At 35.3% G+C, this 23,413-nt stretch overlaps 1 protein-coding gene across 1 annotated transcript in view; it reads right to left on the reverse strand.

The window, feature by feature from the left end:
- The window catches only part of SESTD1 (SEC14 and spectrin domains 1), a 47,778-nt gene that overhangs the window by 15,150 nt on the left and 9,215 nt on the right, over window positions 1-23,413 (reverse strand). Inside the window, exons 3-9 of the mRNA XM_009885612.1 lie at window positions 22,706-22,796; window positions 20,554-20,667; window positions 8,857-8,970; window positions 7,527-7,624; window positions 7,080-7,135; window positions 4,367-4,578; window positions 676-798 (exon numbers count right to left, since the gene is read on the reverse strand). Of these exons, the coding sequence (XP_009883914.1) occupies window positions 676-798; window positions 4,367-4,578; window positions 7,080-7,135; window positions 7,527-7,624; window positions 8,857-8,970; window positions 20,554-20,667; window positions 22,706-22,796 (808 nt within the window). The remainder of the gene's footprint in view (window positions 1-675; window positions 799-4,366; window positions 4,579-7,079; window positions 7,136-7,526; window positions 7,625-8,856; window positions 8,971-20,553; window positions 20,668-22,705; window positions 22,797-23,413) is intronic.

Genomic DNA, 23,413 nt, shown 5'->3' on the forward strand with positions numbered 1-23,413 from the left:
TGTAGGGAACGTAGGAAAAAATGGACAGAATTGTCAATGTCTGCATCAAGGAAAGTCAGAAAAGACTAAAAGCACTGTAACCAACATGTCCTTTGGGAACAATGAGTACTCATCTACCAATTACAGTTAATCATCTGATGGAAATACAAAATTCTACTGAACCTTAAGAAATCTTCAAAATTAGAAGCAAAGGCTTCAAGTCAGTACAGTTACAAACCAGTCTCTTTTAAGATCTTATTTCTAGGTTTTATTATGAACATAAACGATATCTTAAGTCTTGATTAATGAAAGTGTTAAGCCAGTTTCAGCTACTGGTAAATGTAGTTTAATAAAGACAAGAACATTAACTTATTCACCTGAGAAGTACAGGACTTCTCAGCCATTTTGGCAGGGAGGAAAAAGGAAATTTACTCCTCCCACTCAACATGAAAATTTAAGAAATGCTGTAACATAATAAAAACAAGAAAAATCATAAATAGAAATTAGTATTTTTTCTATACTGGAAACCAAAATAAATAACATCTACATATAATGACCACCCAGGTACTTTGGTCTGTAACCCATAAAATCATGCATTATGCAAAATTCCTAGATACTCATAACCAAAATACATTGCTTATAACTGCATGTACTTAGAATTATTTTGCTACTTGAAAAGGGTATGGGAAATCTCACACTGTGCTGACTCTCAATCTCTTCATGTTTCTGTTGCAAAGCTTGTGAAGCTCTAATTGAATCACCTATTCCCCACTGGGTTCTTAGCTGCTCTGATCCGGGTCCTTCAAGCCAATTGACAACCTGTCAATAAGATAAAGATGACAAAAATAAAGTAGCAAATCAATTACACAAAATCTAGTATAAAAAGATTTTTTTTAACATAAGCAGAAATATTTCAAATTAAGTATATGTTTATGAAAAAGAAAATCTTAGGTTCTGTAGACGTCTTTGCGTTGAATCCATTCATGTCTTCAAAAGCTGTAAGTAGAAACTACCTTTCATTAACCTTAGAGTTTGTAAGCTGCATGAAAGCAGGTGGCAGCTAGCAAAAGATTTGTCACATACATACTTGTCATTTCATATCTCTGTAAATAAAAGAGCTTAAAACAGGATTATTTTTTTTTTTTATAATGGACCTCTCATGTTGAAACAATTTTTTTTTTTTTTGCCTAAGTAAATGACAGTGCACAGCTGTATTCAACCTCACACCTGAGAGTTTTCTCCTTAGTTTGTTGAATATATTGTCACTAAAGTACAGGATATGTACTTATTTAAAAATTAAATTTACATAACAACTTGGTATTTTATATATTTATGTCTTTCAACTTGCTCTATTCAAATAACAAGCCTCAGAATCCCAATGGCCACATGTCATGGGATCTTCTTTGCAGAAATCTTTGCAGGGTCACGGCAATATAATTTTGGACTAGAGTATTGGATTTCTTTTATTATACATAATTTTGAAACTATTTCATTTGATGTTGATATTATTCAAAGCAAAGGAGGGTATCTCAAATGTTGGGTTCCTTATACACACCTAAATTATCAGGTGATATCTATGGCAAAATTTTATGATACATTTTTAAACATCTAGAAAACAGACAGTCGTGATGAAACGTAGTGCAAAAGTCACTTACTACTTACGCTTCAGGACTGGAGTCCTGAAGTAAGGAAATGCACGAATACCCACACATTCTGAACCTTAATGAAAAAGCATAGGAAGCCAGCTTCCTCTCTTTAATGCGACTTTTGTTTAAACAAAGATGACAGAAAAACTTCACACAGTTTTTCAGGAAACATAATAACAATACACAATGTAACACCATAACCATGAAGACAAATGAAAAGGGACTAATTGGACCATTTGCCTAGTGCTGCTAGCTATATTGCAACAGTAATCAAGAATGACCATCATCGTTACAGAAGGTCACTCAATTCACCCCACCTTTTAGTCATTCTGTCACCCCCCTTTTTCAACACCAACTCCCCCCCCTCAAAGCCCCATTTCAGAGCATGTATTCTTTGCTCTAGAAGCATCCAGAGCCTTCCTTGCTTTTACCATTTCTAGGGCAAACTAAGCCTCTACACTTTTACGTTCTTTTTGTTCCAAGAGAAACTTCCTGTTGTGCTCAGCACCTCTGCACAGCTGTTGCTGGTTAAATATGGAATGGACCTAGAAGTGAAAGCACCCAGATGTCCCTCTGTAACCTCAGTGTGGCCTCAGTGTTTCCTCACATATGGAAATGACAGTTCTCACGCAAGTCTGAAACACTGTGCAAGACTACTGCGTAGCAAGTACCCTCTCTGACTAAGGCCGCCTTCCCATTACAGGTTTCCAGCAACTACTGCACTGCTGTGGTGTTGTGCCACACCTCTGCCTAAGGAGGGACAAAGCTAGAATTTATCATAACATACAGAGTTGCTCATTAGCAGTCTGTTTAGCAGAACTGCTCATCAGAATACGTCCGGAAATCATTGCCGTCTTTACTGTTGCAGAACGAAAGGTGAAGGAAAGGGAAACAAATCTATGTAATAGAAGAGTGGTAGTTAAAAATAGAGGGTAGGATACTGAAGGCACAAGGCAAGAGAGGTGCTTATGGATAAGAGGGCTTTGAGACAGGAGTAAGAGCTAAGCAGCTCACAGTGAGCAAAAGTAGCACAGAGTGAAAATGAAACAGGAACACGAAAACAAGCCAGGAGCAGTTAGCAATATAAGCAGCCATACAAAGAATGGAATAGGAATGAACTGTAATGAAAGCTTGCAGGAAATCAAAACACTAAAAATAAATTTAAAAAAAAGTCAGCAACACAAGGGAAAAACTTTCTATGGACACTCCCTTTCCAACTGAAAATACTGCAAGCATGTTATACTGCAACTTGTTTGTTTTGACAAAATAAATTCCACGGCACTTTGCCTCTACTGGTTTCCTCCAGTTCATTCTCTTGTTACTTTTCTCTATTAGCCTAAATTTTTCTCCCATAAACCAAAAGGAAACTAAATAAATTTCTAGATTTAGTAGATTTTCCCCATACATTTGGATGCCATTTAGAAAGCTTTTAAACGCACTTTATAAAACTGATTAGCTTGGTAAAACAGCCAAACACATTTTTCCTGTGTACTGAGACTCAGTTCACTTACTATGTAGCATCCATAGGGTAGACAGCACAAACAAATAACTACTTCTAATAAAAATATTGCAAAATGAGGCTTATGTCCCAGTAAACAAGTCTATTTAAATGCATTAACAATGTCAGTTTGCCAAAGCACATTACAAGTTTCATTTCATTTAATTCAGCATATCGTGTTGAACCACTGACTTTAACACAGGAAAAAAAAAAAATCTCACCTGCTTATACCCACGGCTGTGCTACTATGTTCTATATAGTACTATTTTCAGCTCTTAACATACTTCTATTATTTCCAGCTCAACATATCAAAAGATGACATTTGCTTTTCAAATTTTTTATAATAATCTGAACCACTACACGAGTGGAAAAAAAAATTACCCTCCAGAGATTTATATTTTCACTGCTAGAAATAACAAGATTGATTAGTTTTTATCTTTACCCATACCTCCAATGCTGTGAAGTGCAAGTACTTGACTTGCACTCCTCATGCATTAGAAATGTCAATGTTGAAAGGTTAAAAGCAATATCCATTTCATTTTCTGCATATTCAAACTATACTGAAGCTTGAAAACATATAAATCTAATTTCAAGCAATAAACAGAAGAGAGATAAATTAATTCCATTTCCTTGATTTTCTCTACTGAGACTCCGCTGAGAAAATGTTGAAAGTGCTAATTACATGCCTGTTTCTAAAGGACCAAACCAATTTATTATGACCTTTAACACGCGATTGACAAGGAAGGTTTGTATTCATTCTTGTCAGGGTATCCTTGAAATACAGGGAGTTTAATCACTTTAACTTAGTTAAAACACTGAGCATTAGACAAATAAAGGAATAAATAATGGCTTATCCTCAGTAACAGGAACTTAAAACAACACGGGCGGGGGAACGTTTCCAACTCTCAAGTAAAATAACAGTCAAATGTGTCTCATTTGTGAATGCTTCCGTCTGCTAACAGCTCAGGCATTTGCCTCTCTGACAATGTAGCGGTGTGCTGCCACAGTACGCAACAAAAGGACAACGTGAAGGTTCTTCAGCTCCACATATCAGAACAGCCTTTAGAAAGCTACTGTGGTAGCCACAATGAAATGCATCAAGTGAAACTAGCATGGTGCAGTTTGAGGAGTGAAAGGAGGCACGAAGCTCTTGCCTCTTGATTCTTAGTTTTGTAGGAAACACAGTCTGGGACTTGAGCTCAGACCTCCGCCTCACAGTATCCAAGAACAACTTCAAGCTTACCTGCATTACCTTCTGCTGAATCTCCTCTAGTTGTGTGCGCTTGCTACGTTGTCTGCAGACTTCCTGGTAGCGGGTATATTGTTCTCTGAGTGAGTCCAGCAGCTTCATGACCTGTGGCTGAGCAAGTAGTTCATCATCCATGGGAGACCAGGATACCCCTCCATCTGAACCATTGAATCGACGCTGTTGTAACTCGGATAGTAACTCATGACCTTGAAGAATACATATAATGATGTGGTTAATTTAGATTCAAAAAACGAGCAACAAATTATTAGTAATCATGCCTGCTTTTAGACCATCCAGTGGTGTATTTTTGCAGCTAATGATCTTTTATGCACTGGGCACATTTAATGATACCGTTTCATGCAGAGTACTGGCCACAGTTTGTGGGGTTGTCTCAGGCATAAAATAGGGTAGAAATCACATGGTATATTTTAGATATATAAAAGAGATACTATGACTAACGTTCATATTGACAATAGTATTGATTATTTGCAAAGCACAATTCTGAGACAGAAACAACTCTAAGTATTCTGGTTTACTTCAAAATACTGTGTAACATCCAAAGTATTTCTCTCAAACAATTCATATTCTTAGATTAAATGAATGATCTAGAAGCACTAACAAACTGAGTATGCAACATCTCTGTTATCTTTCAAGATTTTTGTAGCAAGTACAAAACTTTCTATGAAAGCGTGGAGCTGAATACTAAGTATTCTGACCAATATTTTTCTCACTTTTCTCGCCCTTTTCTTTGTGCTCTTAAGCAATGTATCAGGTTACAGTCTCTGTACAGTGTAATAACTTTTGTGGATGCAAAAATAGTATGTTTTGATATTTACTCCTCTATTTAAATTGTTTGAAGAAAGTTATTGTTAAGTTGCGGTAAAGTTTTCTGGATGTAAACACCATACCACCAGTAAACCCAGATCACCAATTTGTTCCCCAAAAGCTCAGTGAACAAGTTAACAAATAAAACAGTATTTGGTCACTAAATAAATGTTGGTTCAAAAGTGAAAAATCTGCCAATTCCACATCATCAGTTCTGCAGGTCTTAAAATGGTAAAATGCCAGTTCACTAAAAGAAAAAAATTACCACTAGGATACTAATTGTAATACGTTAAGGAAAATGCAGAAATATAGACTCTAAATTCAACTGGTATTATCTAGATAATCAAAATGGGCTTTGGAGACTGCAGCAAGCAACTTTAAATTACTCAGCATATATTATTGTGAAATGAACATGTCTTATGAAGTCAAAATACATTTTGCCATACTATGGAAATAAACATCTTTTATAATGCCACGCAGATAGGCACAGATAGCTGCAGAGCAAACAAACTTCAAAGGCTCTTTTACAAGTCATAGTTCTACTGGCATAGTTTTGAATTTTTGTTGCCTTGCTTCAGCAGTAAGGATTAACGTTTTCAAGGGAAAAGAATTTGATAAACTTTTTTTAAACTAGATTCTTAAGAACATTCTTATATGCTTCATATGTGGATTTCTAGCTTGTGAAACCAACGGTACTTGTAACTATGGAAGACAGAAGCCTTTTATCCAAAACCTCAGTTCGCTCGCATTTACCCTTAAGAGAAGGAAAAGTTTAATTGGGGAGAGTTTAATTCTTTATTCTCAAACTTTCAATACAGTGAATCTAACAAAGGGAAAGGTTGCCTCTTAGGAACTCCCGTGATTTTATGGAAGTTATTAAACTTCATAGCTCAAAAAAAATTCATTATGCCATAATTAAGAAAACAGAGAATGCATATAAACTAATGCTGTTGGGAGCCATCTGCTTACACAAAACTGAAGTGCGGTTTTGTCCAAAAATCTTACCATTTGAGGAGGATACATAATTAGACTAAAATCTAGTGACAGTGTCTACATATACTTCATATTTTAAAAACTGTAACACCACAACAAGCAACTATTGTTTCACCTTTTAACTCAAAACAATATTATCCCACATCTAAATAAGGTAAAATTTTATGTAGATGGCATGTAAAGGCAGTAGTTCTCTGTGGTAAATATTACATGCAATCCACAGATTAGTTTGTAGGAGGCTATAAGATAAGGATTCTGAGCACTCAGACTCCGATCACCACCTTAACATTATGCATTACTTCCTATTCTACCAAGGCATAAACGTTTAAGCAAATTTGCATTCCAAATCAACGCTGTATTATACATTATTGTCAATAGGAAATTCACCCTAAAAAAACCCCCAACATTTCAGTCAGAGAACCCCAAATTGTTTAATGCTGAAGGGAGAATCTAAGCAGCGAAGAGTCAGAAGACCGTATTCTTCGCTTTTACAAATGATCAGCTCAGAACCAGGCTGATGCAAATTACCAGAATTGTGTAGGAAAATGCTATCTGTATTGTAACCATTTGGTGGCTACCAAGACAAATTCATTCCACAAAGCCAACACATTGACATCCAGAAACAATGTATTCTCAAAATTAAACGTATTAACAATGGTAATACCATAAAGATGTTATCAGGATTATTAAAAACTATATTTAAAAGGACACATTTGGAGTTCTTCCATTTATTTGTTAACATCACTTTTTTTAACCCAAAAATGACATTAATTGATAAGCTTGTTACATAGCTAAGATTATTATCGTGCCCTCTGTGCTTTCACTTGAGGCTTAGAAATTAATAATGTGACTTTATTTACCAACATTATCATTTTTTGACTTACTATACCTGTCTGCAACACTGTCTCAGGATCAACAGATGGAAGGAAGTTCAAATCTATAGATCTGGAACAAAATAACAAACACATTATTACTAATAATAATAAACTTAACTAATTAAAGTAACAAACATTATTAGTAATTTGTATTACAGTAGCACTAAAAACTTCAACTAAGGCCAGAGCTACCTTACGCTGTATGTTTCTTTCCTCAGTCAGTAAAGTCCACACTTTCATCTCATTGTATGAAAACAGAAGTGTAGCTGCATGTAGTCAATAGCCAAATCAGCATCCGTCTACACACACAATGATGAATTTTGTAGTCTACATAATAAAACTTTCAGAATTTCTTTACACATTTCAAAATATTTAAGGCATATCATATTTTTAATATTGTTTGTATTTCCAATGAAATTTTATAATCCAAAAGCACTGATTCCAAGAAGCAAATCACACACCTTTCTTTTTCTTGTTGACTTCCTTTATCACTTCCATTGTTAATTAGAGCAAGCTCATCCAGTAAAGATGTTGATTCTTTCGTGAACTTTTCAAATACCTAAATAAAAGGCAAGTTTTAATTTTACAAATGAAAATTACTTAAGTTGCAGTATTGAAGGCATCCGTGCAAATTTATCCACTAGTTCTGTTAGTATACTTCAATCTTTACACAGTGTAATTACTTCCCAACGTTCAGATGGTAGGACAGAAAGAGTAGAAAATACAAAGTTTTGTTCAAGGAACACTTAAGAGCACTAAGACTCCTAGTGAGATAGTAAATGTTACACTGAATATAACAAAGCTGGACTGAATTCTTAAGATACTGAAAATTTGAGATTTCTACAAAACCTGTACGTTCTTATGGACATATTTATTTTACATGTTCTTTTAAGTAAATCTTAAGAATAACGCTGAAGAATCAAAGCATGTTACACAAGCATCTGACAGCTCACTTGAATGGATTAAAATAATCAACTTTGTGAAGATTCCAGCTTTTAATCACTACTAATATGGGCTATATTGTAATGAATAACTAAGATAAAAGAAAGATGTATTATATAGAAATACCCTTATCAGTTTCTTTGATAATAGGATCTCAGATAACAAGGCCTGTATAGTCGGACAGATCCCACCCAGAGATTCTAGATGGAGATGCACATTGTAAGAATAGATTGCATGGGAAAGGAACATACTGTTTCATTGGTGATTAAATATTTTTTTTTGAAAATTCAATTTAAGTAACTGAAAAATCAAGTATCAGTGAAGAACAGATTAAAAACATTCTGGAGTGCTATGTGCACCAACAGTTGCTTGAACAATTTGTGTCTATTAATGAATTTGGGGTGTACTTGCTCCGAGACATTGACTGCATCTCTGTGTCTGCTGGGGAAACCGTGCTGACAGCTGGTTTAGTGTAGGAGAGCTTAAAACCTTGGAAGACCTGCAGCGTCCAAGTATTTCCTCTTTGTTTTCAATTTCTCCTATCAGCAGCCAAACAATTTCCCTTTGTAGTGACTATACCATACACTCAGGCTCTTCTAGAGTAAGGGTACACACTTCATTAAGGAACTTGTAATCAATTTGTTGAAGCAACATTAGCTTTAGCATCCCTTGAGCAAATCCATTGTTAGTTACCATCATAAGACTATTAACACATTTGAACTGCATTACTATATATATGACAATTTCTACACATTTAGTTACTACATAAAGAAAAATTCATGGCTCAAGAATGAGACATTTGGAAAAAAAAAAAAAAAAAACAAACCAAAAACCACACAGAAAACTAACCAGCCTCTTATTCAACCAATCCATGTGATCATAGGTGAGAGTTCCTCCAAAATCTTCTGTTAGTTGGCATGGTTCTATATATCTAGTCAGCTTGTTAGCAGATACTAAGATAACCTGCAACAATAAAAGAAATTTTAGGTACCCTTGTAAGTAATGCTTATATTTTTCCTTAAGTACCTGAGAAGTTGTGCTAAGTGTGGCAGAGGTATTGAGCAGATCTTTCTGTGATTCAGAGATAGTGACCGTTTTACTGCTAAATGTTTAAATGAAGTATGGCTGGTTGAAATTAACATGGGCCTAAAACAGACAGGTGATTTTGATACGCAGCGTATAATCTCATGCATAAGCCTGTAAAAGCATCATCTGTACCACCTTGTCTATTTACAATAGGAAAAATAAATATGTTTCTTGGATATCTGTTTTCTTAGTGGTAACTGATGCTTCTTGCTTAAGTCATACACCATACGATCTATTTTTAGTGAATATAGTAGCAGGATATCATGCGGCAAAGCATTTGGTATTTTTATCAGTGTCTTGCAAGACTTCCAGTCCCAGAGGTGAGTTTGTGCCATAAAAGTTAAATGGCTGCATTTACTGACCAAATATTCTCAGTAAGAGTTGGATCAACCATACTCTTTCCATGAGTAGTCAAATTCCAAGTTTAGTATGCTTAAAAGCCTGAGCCATTTGCCCAGGAGACAATGTAGTTCATCAACTCCCTCAGGAAATAAAGGAAAACACAGGTCCACAGCTTGTCAGAACACTAGATCGTTCCCTTTATTTCTGCATTCTAGAGGCTCCTGGCTAAGCCTTATTCATATAAACCTAACCCAAAATTTGGCAGCACAGATTGCTTTGATGCATGATATTCTAAGCCTGGAATAACTCCTGTGGGAAAAAAAAACCCTCTCTGTGGAAGCAGACATATTGGCAATATATAGCTAGAAAGAAAAAAAGACTGAGATGATTTTGAGAACCCATCAGATCCTGTACATATTCTTGCAGGGGCCAAGAACATGCAGAAAGAGCCAACTAGAAAGACCCTTCTACTTCTAGTCCAGCTCTATGTTCTACAGACACTGGAAGACAGAAAGCCCATCTTAAATTATGGGTCTTCTCCTTAAAATTACCTCAAGCGTTTTGTCTTCCACTACTTCAGGACAGTTCAGACCTGTTTAGATCACTAAACCAATTTGATATACCAAATCATTGATTAAAAGACTATGTTTCTGAGATGGGTTTTGAGATCAAAAGCCATTCAAGTCAACCATTGGTCGTCTTTAAAAACTGAAAGTAGAGGTTGCACAGTCTCCCACCTTAGAAGTTTTTCAAGTCCCAAATGGATAAAGCCCTGAGTAACCTGGTCTAATCTCAGATGATCCTGCTTTGAGCAGGAAGTTGGACTAGAGACCTCCTGAGGTCCCTTCCAATTGGATTTACTCTGCGATTTTTCAATTCTTACAGCTAAAGAATCCAGAGTAGTTCCAAACAAATGGTCTAGTATTTAATACGTACAGGAACATCTTCCAGCAACGTTCAGCACATATAGGCTATTCTCCTGTATTCTTAATGGTATGTAGCTGCCATAAATGGAATTATCTTGTAGTTTCTTTAAGTAATGCCAGTAACCAGCCCAACCGCCAAATAATACATCCAAGAAAAATAAAGCCTTTGTTCTTCTTTCTTTAGGCACACATTTATATTTTAGGTCATTTTTACATTCTCTTTTCATCTCTGTGACTTCATAAAAAAGGAGAAAATTAATTTACTCAGTCAGGACATTTTGGTATGGAAACTAAAGTAAATAGGGCAGCTGGTTCACGTCACTGAAACACCAGTTCTAAAAACACCAAATAGCCTGAAGAAAAGGATAGACTGCATTGAGACCACTTATTTATGATTTTTTTTTTTTTAAACTGAGATCCTTCAGGAAGGACAGCAGACAAGAGATAGCTTTACAAATTGTATCAAGAAAACATTTTTTAAAAATGTTTTCTCCTGCAAAGCAAAGCCTGCCTGTAACAAATATATTAGCTAGATGAGAAAACAATCCTCCAACAAAAAAAAAACCAAACCAAACTCACCCCCACAAGTGGGGTTCTAGAGCTAGACTAGTGGCTGTGCTAATGTAATACCCTCCTATGCTTTAAATTAGATGCTTTGCTATTTCTAAGTGTCAAAAGTACAAGTTGCCTCTCTAAAGCTTCTGAAATACTTTTCAAATCAGCTACTACAGATTCATAGTCCATAAGAACATAGACAGAGAGCCAAAGAAAAAAAAACGTTGAAAAACAGGTGTGAAGTTGCACAGGGAGAAGACACTTCTCTTTTAAAGATACAGATTCTACTTTTAAGTTAAGCACCCAGAGTATGCAAACTTCTGCTCTCACAAATTGCTAAAACTTTTCAAAATCCAATCACAGTAATTGTCTTTGACCTTTTGTGAAAATAAACGTCAAATCACCACATTCTGAAAAAAAAGTTTTCCTTTATGAATTAGCATTCCACCTTTGCATTTGAATTTCACACTTCAACATATTGTCTATTGTGCTTCACAAAGCTTTTAGTCACATGGGCTCTTCAAAATCCTCAATGGTTTAATACTTCATTAATAGCATACTTCGAATTGTTTGTCATCCTTCCCTCTAAAATTATCATTACCAAACTGCACTAGACCACTACCAGAGAACATCTTTAGTTTCTCCTCCCTCTGTGAAGAAAATGATCATAGCTTTCTATTGCTTGACCAGCTCTCAATACTCCTGGATAAGACCATGGTACAGATGAAGATCATTTACGGTTACAAAAATAGAAATATCCCACTGTTTGCTTGCAACTGGACTGATTTCTTTTCTTTTTTTCTGAATCATGTTTTTATGTTGACACCAGGAGAAAAAAAAATGCTTTCCTAATCCAAAGTAAAAGCCTTTGGACAGCAGACTCTAGTTGGATGTTAAAGTGAACAGCTTCAATTTCCTAAGGGAGAAATGAGTAGATCTGGACAGATGGTAAGACAGAAAAAAAGTATAAATTATTGAATCCTTAAATCTTGCTTCCCTTCCCACTTGATCCACCCATTTCTAAAATTGGTGACAGCTAATAAGGTGACAGCAGTAGTAGGTTTCAAACATGTCCTGTTTGCTACCAACTAGAGTTCCTGTCATCATTATCTGTACTCAGTCCTTTTTAAAACCTAGAAGAGTCGTAGCAGCTCTCATCATTGCTCTACTCTAATCAGCAAACTTGCTTCATACAATATTGCCTGCTAAAACATTGTGAAAGCTTTTGCAGAAATAACTCAGAACAGTGCCTTGGCAGAAGTAAAAGTGCTGTATTTTTAAATAAAATCAAAACAACCTTTTTAAGAACTGCCAAATAAAACAAACAAAAAAACCTCCATGGACTGCAAAGTCTTGTGCTTCAACTGCAAAATTTGCTTATTTCTCAGAAGTGAGGCTACCATTATTTTTTTCTAGTAACATGATTTGGACCCATGCAACAGTGCCACTAACGCTTATCTTTCATAATAAGAGCTCCAAATACTGTTTGTACAAAGCTGACATCTCTCTCTATGTCATTTGCTGGGTTTTGCAATTATTTTGATTGATCACTTGCAACGAGATAGAGGCAGATGTCAAGATCAGAGGGGAATCTGGATATTCAATAGGACATGTAAATGTGCCCCCAAAATGTTAAAAACATCCATCTGAATTTACTTTCTTCAGGGAAGAAATGCAAACGCTTTTTAATACAAATGTCACAGAGTCAAACCCAGGAGCTATTGGCAGACAGGTTGGTGCAAAATTTCAGTAACAAGATTTTATTTTTTTTTAAGTGTGTAATATCACAGCAGCCACACTGCTGAATCTAAAAAGGAGCAGTTACCTTCCAAAAGGACACAGCACATGTTCAAATGTTGTATTCTCAAGGGACAAGTGAAATCTAAGTATATGATCTTTTAAGAGAAGTAAATATCTGCATTAATCTTCATAACTTGGTATCAGTGAGAAATACATTCCAGGTCCAGGATAAATTAACAAAATTATCTAAACAAATTGAATGGTACATCTATTATCAGATCAAAAACTTCATACTGGGAAATCGGTACAGAAGCACTGTAAGGGGACTAAATCCTATTTTTAATCTCAAAAATAAAAAAGTCTTATCAGATTTAGTTTAAAAGAATAATTGGCATCACTTCTTAGAAAAAAAAGTTTATTACTGACATTTACACAGCCTAAAAAAAAAAGCTGAATTTTACAGAACAGAAAAAAGCCAATCCTGCCAAAATAGTTTATAAAGATAAAATAATTAATTATATACACATATCTATACTGCCTATAATTTGTTAGTCTGTTTTGGGGGTTGATTTTTTTTGTTTAATTGGGGGGGGGGGGGGGGGGGTGTTGTTTTTTTTGTTGTTGTTTTTGTTTTGGTTTTTTACACTTCAGGCAACCTAATATCCAACAACCAAAAAGTCTGACCAAGTTCACATTTCCTTGTAAAGAATTGTTACCATGTGTGCCCAAATACTGGGAAGTTTATATGGGCTGAAAGTGCATTACCAACACATGCCACAGTTTCTCACTTATTTTAAGTTAACACTCATGATCATGTGGGTACCAAGAGATGCTTGTCATAAAATTAGATGCATTCTTAGAAAAAGAAAGAGATTCTAAGAATAATAAAATGTGTATATTATACACAGTATTAGCTGTTTAATGTTATGCAAAAGTGATAGAAATGCCAACTAATGACAAGAACATTTATGCATACAGTAATACACATAACGTTTAAATTATCTATTCCGATTTGTTACATTGCAATGTAACTGACTACAAATCTAGCTACTCTAAGAGAATACATTAAGGTATTCACTCAATATGAACAGAACGTCACTGCCTCATTTACTAATTTTAATAAACTAGCATCAAAATATTTAATACTTTTTTCATTTATTTACTGGAATGTATGAATCTGTCACCCCTAAAATACCTTCTTTTAAAAGAACAATAATAAAGCATGCTAAAAGCTGATAATACTTATCTGGTTGCCGATTGAATGAAATTTGTCCAAAATTACCAAACAGGCATAAGTAGAGGGGCTTTTGTTAATTTCTCAAAAATCCTGTCAAGAAACACTGGGAAGCATTGCTAGCTCTTCTCTCACAGCTTGGTTGATACATATAAAATGCTAAATCTTGATAAAGTCCTTTGGGCTCAATATTAAAGCTGTTTTCTCAGTGGATTGATTCTTGATGATTTGTTATGCCAGTAGCTTACATATCCAAACAGCTTTGGAAAAATATAGGGAAAGCTTCAATGAACAAGCAAAGACTTTGAAAGAAAAGTTTGCACATCAGCCTGAGCAGAAATCCAAATCGAAGAATGCCTATGTTTATTTTTCACACTACACTGAAGGGACCTTTTGTATAAAAAGCAGCAACTTTTTTGTCTTTAAAACTAAGTGTGCATCCTAATTGCTTTCTAAAGAACAACCAGATTCACCTTCAGCATTTGTTTTTTTTGAAAGTTAGCTGTGCTTATTCTCCAGCAAAGTCAGCTGCTGGAAAAATTAAATAGGGCCTCTACTATTTTCCTGGTGATTTTTCAAAAGTAACTATGGCACTTCTAACAGACAAAACATAACTGCCCACATATCTGGTCTGACAGTGATTCATGGCCACAGAGCTATAAAGCAAAGACTTCCTCTTCCCGAGAAGAATCCTATTGTTTCATGATAAATGTTATTATTTCAATCCATTTTTTGAAACACCATTTGATTAAACACCAAGTAGGACAGAGTGTTGTTTGTGAATATGGAACACTAATCTACACAATGATCATTTGCTTTAACGTTACACTGAGAAATACAAGTTAAATATTTATCTGGCTAATATCATACAGAAATCTGGCATACTAGAAACCCAAGAGCAGCTACCAGAATCTAGATATACACTAGACTAACTGCAACGCCACTCCCAGTAACTGTCTCCTTCACTTTCCAGCACTCACCATTTTGCGTACTCATTCACCTTCCCCTCCAGGGTTCATCATAGTAATTAGCACACTATCTTTTTTCCATGCTGGAGAAGAGACTAATAGGCACACACAATCTTGTATTTTCCAACACACCCTCCTTTAGGACTGAATTTAGAACATGACATAAATGCAGGCTTACGTACGCCAGCTCCACAGGGACAATTCCCTGATTTGGCCCAGTTTTTTTTAAGAACGGACACATTGCCTCCGGTGTTAAAACAGCAGCAACAAAGATACATGCAGAAGAAAGGAGAACTTAAATGAACATCATTTTGATAAAAAATTGGAACTCCTACATGTATTTTTGGGAAAGTCCCTGAAAGCTACACATTTGGGTGCCTCAGTATTAAAACACTGGACTGGAAGACACGATACAAAAATTAAAGATTTCCTACAAATTGTTATTCATTCTTCATTCTGTGGAGCAATACTCTGCTTACTAGCATTATTCTTAAAAGGTAAATTGGGTATGATGGTGCTACAATTAATTAACAAGTAGAATACTGAGGGCTAAGATATAAAGACACATGTAGTACCAATAGTTAATTTCAAAATACAAGAACAGTATAAAAACCTCTTGTAACACAGTAGAAAGTTTTGGACCACAGTATGTTTTCAATAGCATAAAAAAAGAGTATATATAAACGCGTTTGGGATGAGGACTGCTGTATATTGTATCATTAAGAATTACTATAACCACATAACAGGCGTTTAATCAATTTCAGAATAAAGACCATTAATCTAGAGAAGGCAGGTATCTACTCAGGTAGGTACCACCGACTTCGGCAGACAGAGAAAAGTTAGTTTACTTGAACTAGGGACTCATATGAAAACCTGTGACCGGATCACATTGGATTTAGGGTTCCAGTTGTATTCTTAAGCAGTTCCTACACTTTTAAACAAATGATGAGATCTTACTAGCTATTTTTCAGCTACATAATGTGGAAAAGGCAAGTCAGTTAGCTAATATTTCTTTCAGAGCAATTCTTATATGCAAGTATACGGACTGTAAGCAGGTTGATATGCAGGAAATTTTCACAGAAAAAAAAAAGCGATTTTTAGGTTTCTATACTCCTCTGTATATTGACAACTTGACAATAGAGACTTGAGAACTTCCAGAGCATATTCTGCTGATATAGGATCATAAGAGATTTCTGACACTATTGCTACAGACTTAGAGTTGTTAGCTGCTACAGTGGAAGTGAGAAACATTTAGACCTACTCAAATTTTGGACTTCAGGACCATCAGGATCCTTTTGCTATATACTCTGATTTTTCCAACTAGTTCACCACTGTTTTTTTCCTCTTTTTTTTTTTTTTTTTAAAAAAAAAAAGCCCTTGGTTTCTTATCTCATAATCCTAAGTGAACTTTTAAATTTTGCTCCATGATTTCCACAAAGATAAGAAGAGCAAGCACACTTTCCTTCCTCCCTGCTTTTTACAAACTAACTTTCAAAGCACTGATCTAACATCTAAACCAGACTCAGATTATTTTTTCCTCTCAGCCCCTTAAATGAATGACCTATACAAAAAACCCCCACCAGTTTTTTTGCATACAAACTTGTACATTTCTCCTACTTCTATGGCACACTTTTTCCCCTAGTTACCTCCATATGAAAAGCTCACAATCGAACACAACACACTACAGCTACTAACAGAGAGTGATTTGTTTCACATCACTATGTAGAACATAGTAATAAAAAGCAACATCTCCCATTCCTATATTCAAACCCTATTCTTCATTCATTTAAAAACATTAAAAGTATTAAGTATTAGTGTAACATACGCAACATTTCAGCTGAAAGACCCCCTGGAACAAATTATTAAGACAACTCTCCTGTTAAGAAGCATGACACAGGACCAGAAAAAATTGCTTCAATGAACACATGAACTAGTTGCTAATAAGCGTTTTAGGGAGGAATAAAGGGACAGAAGAAAGCTCTGCTGGAGGATGAATTGGAATTGACCTGAGGCAGGTGCAAAACCAACACTAATAATAACCAGGAATAAGGAGATGCACATTTACTCAGCTGAATCAGCCCACCTCTTTATACTTATCCACCCAGCAGCCTTTTGATCTCAGTTCCCACATTGACTTTCAGAGCTTTGCAACTCATCATCACCACATCTCACTCTGAAGCAGAGGACCTCTGTCTTTGAATAAAGGCAGGCATCGTGATTAATGGCTTCATATAGCAATATTAAGCAAGGTATTAAAAACAGATCAGGCAGCAGGAAATAGAAGGTAGATGTGATGCCGCATTAGAAATTAGAGATCACAGTTACACAGCACTTACTTCAAATAAAATTAGATTACACTGAAATGAATAAGAAAATTTCATACTTTCATTTAATTTTTTACATCATATTTATTTCACTGGTGCAAAAGCAATCCTGAATTTTCCAAATAATTATGCAAACCTAACCCGTGATCCAAAACACAAGTTGGGTGTTGCTTTGGTTTTACTGCCAGTAATATACAACTATGCAGCTGTAGATTTATGCATTAGTTAGAGGCTTCCATAACCTTATCGGTGCTCTGCACTCATATCAGGAACAGAGGAAAGACATACTACTGTCTCTAACACAAATGTTTGGAGCACAGAGAAGGTGGGTCATTTTTACTGAGCCAGTTTTCCTGATCACAACCACGTAACAGATAACCAAGAGTTATTGAATAGTGAAGAACAAAGGCCTGCCTAATACCAAGGGTGATTCTTCATTATCTGGGAATGCACAAGATTTTTTCCTACTGTTCCCTCAGCTTTCCCTGTCTTGTAATAATGAACTCATATTTTTAAACGGTGTTATTGCATAGAAAAAAAAACCACCACAAAAATCCCCAAAAAGCGCAAGATACAAGGAAAAGCCACGAGTTAGGACAGTATCAGAGAGTTTCTTCAGAAACATCTATAGCAACTCTATACCAACAGCTGCTCACTATCCAACCTCAGTTAGATGACAACTGCCCCAAAGCTGATGGTAGCCCCTCATGCAAGCAAGCAGTCTCACCCTGTTTTAGTGCTCCTAAGCTAGGAAGTAGGAAAACTGAAGAACAAACACCTATCAAGCAAAATTAGAATTCAGTAACTACCTGTTATCATATTCTACTTGTACAAACTTCTGATCTGCCCATGCATCAAGCCAAGATACCAGGAGGCATTAGGGAACAAATCTGAAGTTTTCCTCCTGTCTAGGAAGAAGCTGCTCTGTTTTAACGCTATTTTTCTTGTAAAATGATACATCACTGACTACTTTGCTTACAATTGACACATTTTGATACATGTCTGCATGAAATGCATCTCTAATACTTTATTTTCTTCTTACTAAAACTTCAGAACTATTAATTTAAGAGTACCTTAGATCAGAATTTCAGGCCAGGGAGAAATGTTTGTGATCCGGCAATGAAAAAAGTAGTTTAGAAACAGAAACCAAAAGGTTTAGTTACACAACTCCAGTTGTCTATGCCAACAATGCCAACATCATCATTGGCACAGAACATGCCTCATAAAATTACTAAGCTTACTAAATTTCATTACAGAATTACCATTTAATGACTGTTAGCCAATCCTTAAAGTCAAACAATAAAATATTTTTATTTTCATAACCATGTAAAATTATCCCTGCTTCGTGAACATATTTTCTGTAGGCTTTCTGCTTATTTGTCTAGAACTAGATTCTAGTTGAATCATATTAAAGAAAAGAGCAAGAAGCATCTTCTAGAGGATTGATTTCGAAACTGGCTACACCATGATGTATACAGTAACAACCACTGTATAAAATTCTTTTATACTACAACTTCAAAGGCTTACTGAACTTGTCCAAGGATCATATTTACAGGTGTGCAGATGGGAAAAGAGAGCCTAAATCAGACAGTAGGGACTGCTAAAGAGGGGGGTTCACCTTTATTACTGCCCCTCTCTGGACTTTGGTGTTTACCTTACGTCCTGAAAGCATCTGTGTGAAAACGAATATTGCAAACTTAAGTCACTTTCTAAACACCAGCTTTTAAATCATCCTTTTGAGTACAGATGTTCAGTCTCTTTTTTAATTCACATCTTGGATGTGCTCCAAACAATAGGCTAGTTTATAAGAGTAGGACACCACCATACTCGTGGTTTTGATTAAAGAAGCTATGACTGAGCTGCTATGTGCTGAACTTCAAGATGGAAATATACTTTGACCACACCTCCTTGTCATTCCCCTCAAGGTATTCGGGTGAAGGGACAGACATCTGTAAACCCAGGAGAGTTTAACTGTAATGTAAGTCACAAGATTATCATAGTTGGAACCACTTCTAGTAGCAAAATTTCAGGCACTTCACTACCTTTATTAGTGAATATCTTGCTGGCTGCAGATTTTCAAATACCCAAGTGGGTGTTCAGAGATTGTTTGGGTTGCTCTGTTGAACCTGGGCTACTTTTCAAATCTGTCTTTAAAGAATTACTCAAAAAGTTATCTTTGCCTGTAAGATAAACAACCTAAAGGCAAACGTGCAGGATTTCCTTACTTACAAGACTCTAAAGCAGACTACAAAAAAAATGAAGTAATGTAATAAGAGTAATCTTAAAGCAGATTTGAAATTTTAAAAAAGAGTTTTGTCATCTGATTGAAAATAGGAATCTTACCCCTACCCCCACACTCCTTCAGAGCACTTTAACATGCAGGAATTGTTTCCTAAAATGAAGCCACCCGTTCCAGGTAAAGTCCGATACAAGACTTATCAAGACAAAATTCGTACGAATATCTCTGGATGACAGAGTCTTTAGGTTTATATTATTTAGCAGTTATATAACCTTTCAGCTGCCACTTTCCAATGTCCATTTTCCCGTAACTAAGTTTTCTACAAGAGTATTCAAGAACGTTACAGTCTTACCCTCAGTATTACATAGCATTGGACAAGGTTGTAAAATGCTTTTCTAGTCAATCTTTTTCACAAAAAAGATGTTAAGAGCTTTGTTGTACAAAACAAGTAGACATTTTAGTATTTGGTGAGCACAGTGAGCCTGTTGTAGTTCAAACAAGATTAGCTTCAAAAATGACTGGAAAGATTGAGGATACAGATTATTTTCTACAAACAGGGAAAATTGAGGTTTCCATTAATGTTCCAAAAAGATAAGAGTAGAACTGCTAACATTAGTGTGTAATCTCTTGTACACACTCTGCCTCAGAAGTTATGAAAAATATTAGCTTATGTTTGGCAAACCAAAGGGACCTATAACCTTTGTTACTAACGCCAAAGAACCCAAGAAATGAGAGAAGATGCATGCAACAGCAATGAGATGTTCTTCAAAATGGTTACTACTGATTTAGTGACAACATACATCTCTACAGTCTCTTACAGAAGAATCATGAAGAAAAATGAACACCAAACCCTGTACAAGAATTTCTTACTTAAAACACCCACTATATGTATTGAACAGCTTTATCATCTTGCTGGGCAAAGAATTAAATGCTATACATTTCTAATTCAAGACCTATTTCATTTAATATTCTTATTAAAGAGGGAAAAAGTTTAAGGCTACAGTGGTTTGTTAAGGATATCCACAATGCATCCAGAATATAAATATTTTTAAAGAGACATTGATTTTCATCCAATTATTCTAGTATTCCACAAATGGTAATTTTGACTGAAGTAGAGAGAAGTTCTACATACCTCAAAGCCAAGTCTATCTTTCTCTTTCCAAAAACAAAAATGTGTAACCTTCTTATCCCAAAATTCGTCTGGCTTTACTACACAAACAAGTGACACCTCAGCTGGAACAACATTCTGTAAAACAAATGAAAAAATAAGTAAAACATTCCAGATTAAACCTTCATTTCCCACAAAACTGAATTCCACTTATATGTCATCATCTATTCAAGAACTTGAAATTTACAGACAGAAATTGATCTAAGTCTCCTGCATCTATGTCACATGTTGGCTCCATCCTGCTTTGTAGCAGATTGCACTAAATTTCATAGCAAAGTTGTGTAAAAACAGAAAAGAAAATCTAACCCCTTTACTCCCAGTCCTGAGTCCTAAGCATTAGTTTGTGCTACATCAGTATAGAAAAACACAAATTATTGGCTAGACTTTATTTTACTTATGGCATTTCATTAAAAAAAAATGTTAAGGACATGGCCTTCAGTGTCATTTGCAACGTAGAATGAAACAGTAATCATAAAGTTAGAAGAGAATTGTATACTTTGTTATTAAATCACATGTGAAAGGATTATATCCTACACTTTTCTCATACGTATTACATATTGCTTAGACCAGAATAAAAAGGCTTAACATTAACATTTCAGCATATGAATTCATAATAGTGTTACCAGGAAAACATTCCTCAGCCTAAACCAGTAATTTCAGCTACCAAGCTGATTTTATGTTGTCACACTGAATGTAGATCAAAGAACAAAGACTCTTGATTACTCCCAAGTCATCAGCTATAGCAATAAGCAACAGTTAGATAATCACAGTACTGACATAAAGGTGACACAATCCCTGGGATTTCTCTTCAAGTACCTTGTTTTATTTATAAAAATATAATTCTGAAAAAGTTAAATACATCCAACTCAGCAATCATAGCACTGAAAAAAAAAGAAGATATTTCATTCTTGCATCATTTTAATGAATATGCAAAAACTATTTAAAAGTAGACAGTATTTTTAACACAGAAGTGTCCGATTGATGACCAACCAGCACCTCTGAGAACTACGTGCGTCGAAGCAGAGACAAATTTCAAGTGGTCTGCACAAGTTATTAGTTTACATACGAAATTCTTCTTTATTGCTTCCTTATCAAATTAAAGATACAGATGTGCAACTTCCGTTTCTGCAGGCTTCACATGGGCAGGAAACACGCTGATGGGAAGCCAGTGAAATCTGAGCACAAACAAATAGCTACCTTCCCCACTAGATGAAGTTCCCACTAAATGTCACAACTGCACATAGCTGAACTGAAAGCTCAGTCAAGATCATAATCAGAATATAGCAGATCCAATTATTGTAACTCTATTAATAGGATGCCATCTTAGTCAAGAATAGGTGAAAGACACCTTGAAGCAGACTTAAAACCCCAGGAGCAACGATGAGCCAGCAGGACAACAAAATGAAATTATTCGTATTTGACACACTTTCTGAGGCTTCATCTCAGTCTGAGAGGAAAACTGCTCTGATAAAGAGAATCCATCTGTGCAGTAAGAAAGGCAGTAGTAGTTCAAGTTCTCTAATCTATTCAGAGTGCTGTACCTTGTATTTTCTTTGACCAGTGAGACCAGAAAAGAACCTATACTGTTTAGCAGAAATAAGACTCTATTGTATTCCCACAGTTCTGGAAAGTTATAATAATAAGTTGTTATGAATTTCTTTAATTGGGAATTGGCACATGTTTTTTTTCTTCTCCAACTCTGTACAGCATACAGAATATAATTTGTAATTGGGACTATTATACACAACAAAATCAACTACAGACAATTCCAGTGGAAATCAAGTACTACAGCATACTGCATCAGAACCCATGCAACTGAAGACTGCATCAGTCTTCAGTTGCCCTGAAGACTTTCCTCTACTCACAGTTGACAATATCAGGAACATATTTCTGTATTTTTTTTTAACTAATTGCATAGTTAAAAGTGTATCATCTGCTTTTCAGAATGTTTCTTTTTGCACAGAACTCTGTCACTGAAGCACGTTTTGTGATTTTTAAAAATCCATAAACTGTCTATTTCTCAATAAAGAAATTACTGCCTCTACAGTAAGACAGCTATTGGATTCACATCTATAAAACTAATCAGTCAACTATGAATCTATAAAAATGTATTTACCTGTAGCATTAACACAACAGTCTTTACCACGTTCCATTGAGATTTTCTGCCATCCACTATCACAGTAAATCCTCTAGCTTTACACTTCTCACTAAAAGAAGAAAAACACATAAAAAAATAAAATTCGTGAACAAGTGTTACATCACAATGACTCTGACTTTCACCTCTACTGAAGAATAAAACTACATAGCTTTCTTACTTATAAAAATACTGTCTTAAAAACCTTAGGTTTACTCATTCAGAAATAACTTTCAATTTTAATGCTCAAGCATATTAATAGATATTGCAAATAACATTTTTTCAGTAATAATGAAGTGTATTTCCTAATACAAGCATTTATTTAAACTTTAGCAACTCTGAAAAGGTTTCGTAATTGTAAACTTCACAAAATCCTCAGAAAGAAGAAGGTGATCTACAGTTCTGCAAGAAAGAGAAAGGAAGGTCAGTTTTCCCAAGATTACTTGTGAATTGGCACAGATTTGAGGATACAGCTACGTATCACTTGATGCACATCCAAGCAGGAAACCATCTAAACATCTAGATAAACATCTAAATTTCTTTGCAGAAATTGCAGTGTACAAAAAGCCTCTACAAAGGCTTTGCATAGGGATCTACAAGAAAGAGTATTTTAGACTGACATCATCTTTTCTTCTAATAAGGTCTGAGCCTGTGTATGCTACAAAATAAATAAATAAATAAATAAATCCT

The sequence above is a fragment of the Charadrius vociferus genome, unplaced genomic scaffold, assembly GCF_000708025.1.
Source record: "Charadrius vociferus isolate BGI_N301 unplaced genomic scaffold, ASM70802v2 scaffold315, whole genome shotgun sequence".
In the NCBI taxonomy this organism is placed as follows: domain Eukaryota; kingdom Metazoa; phylum Chordata; class Aves; order Charadriiformes; family Charadriidae; genus Charadrius; species Charadrius vociferus.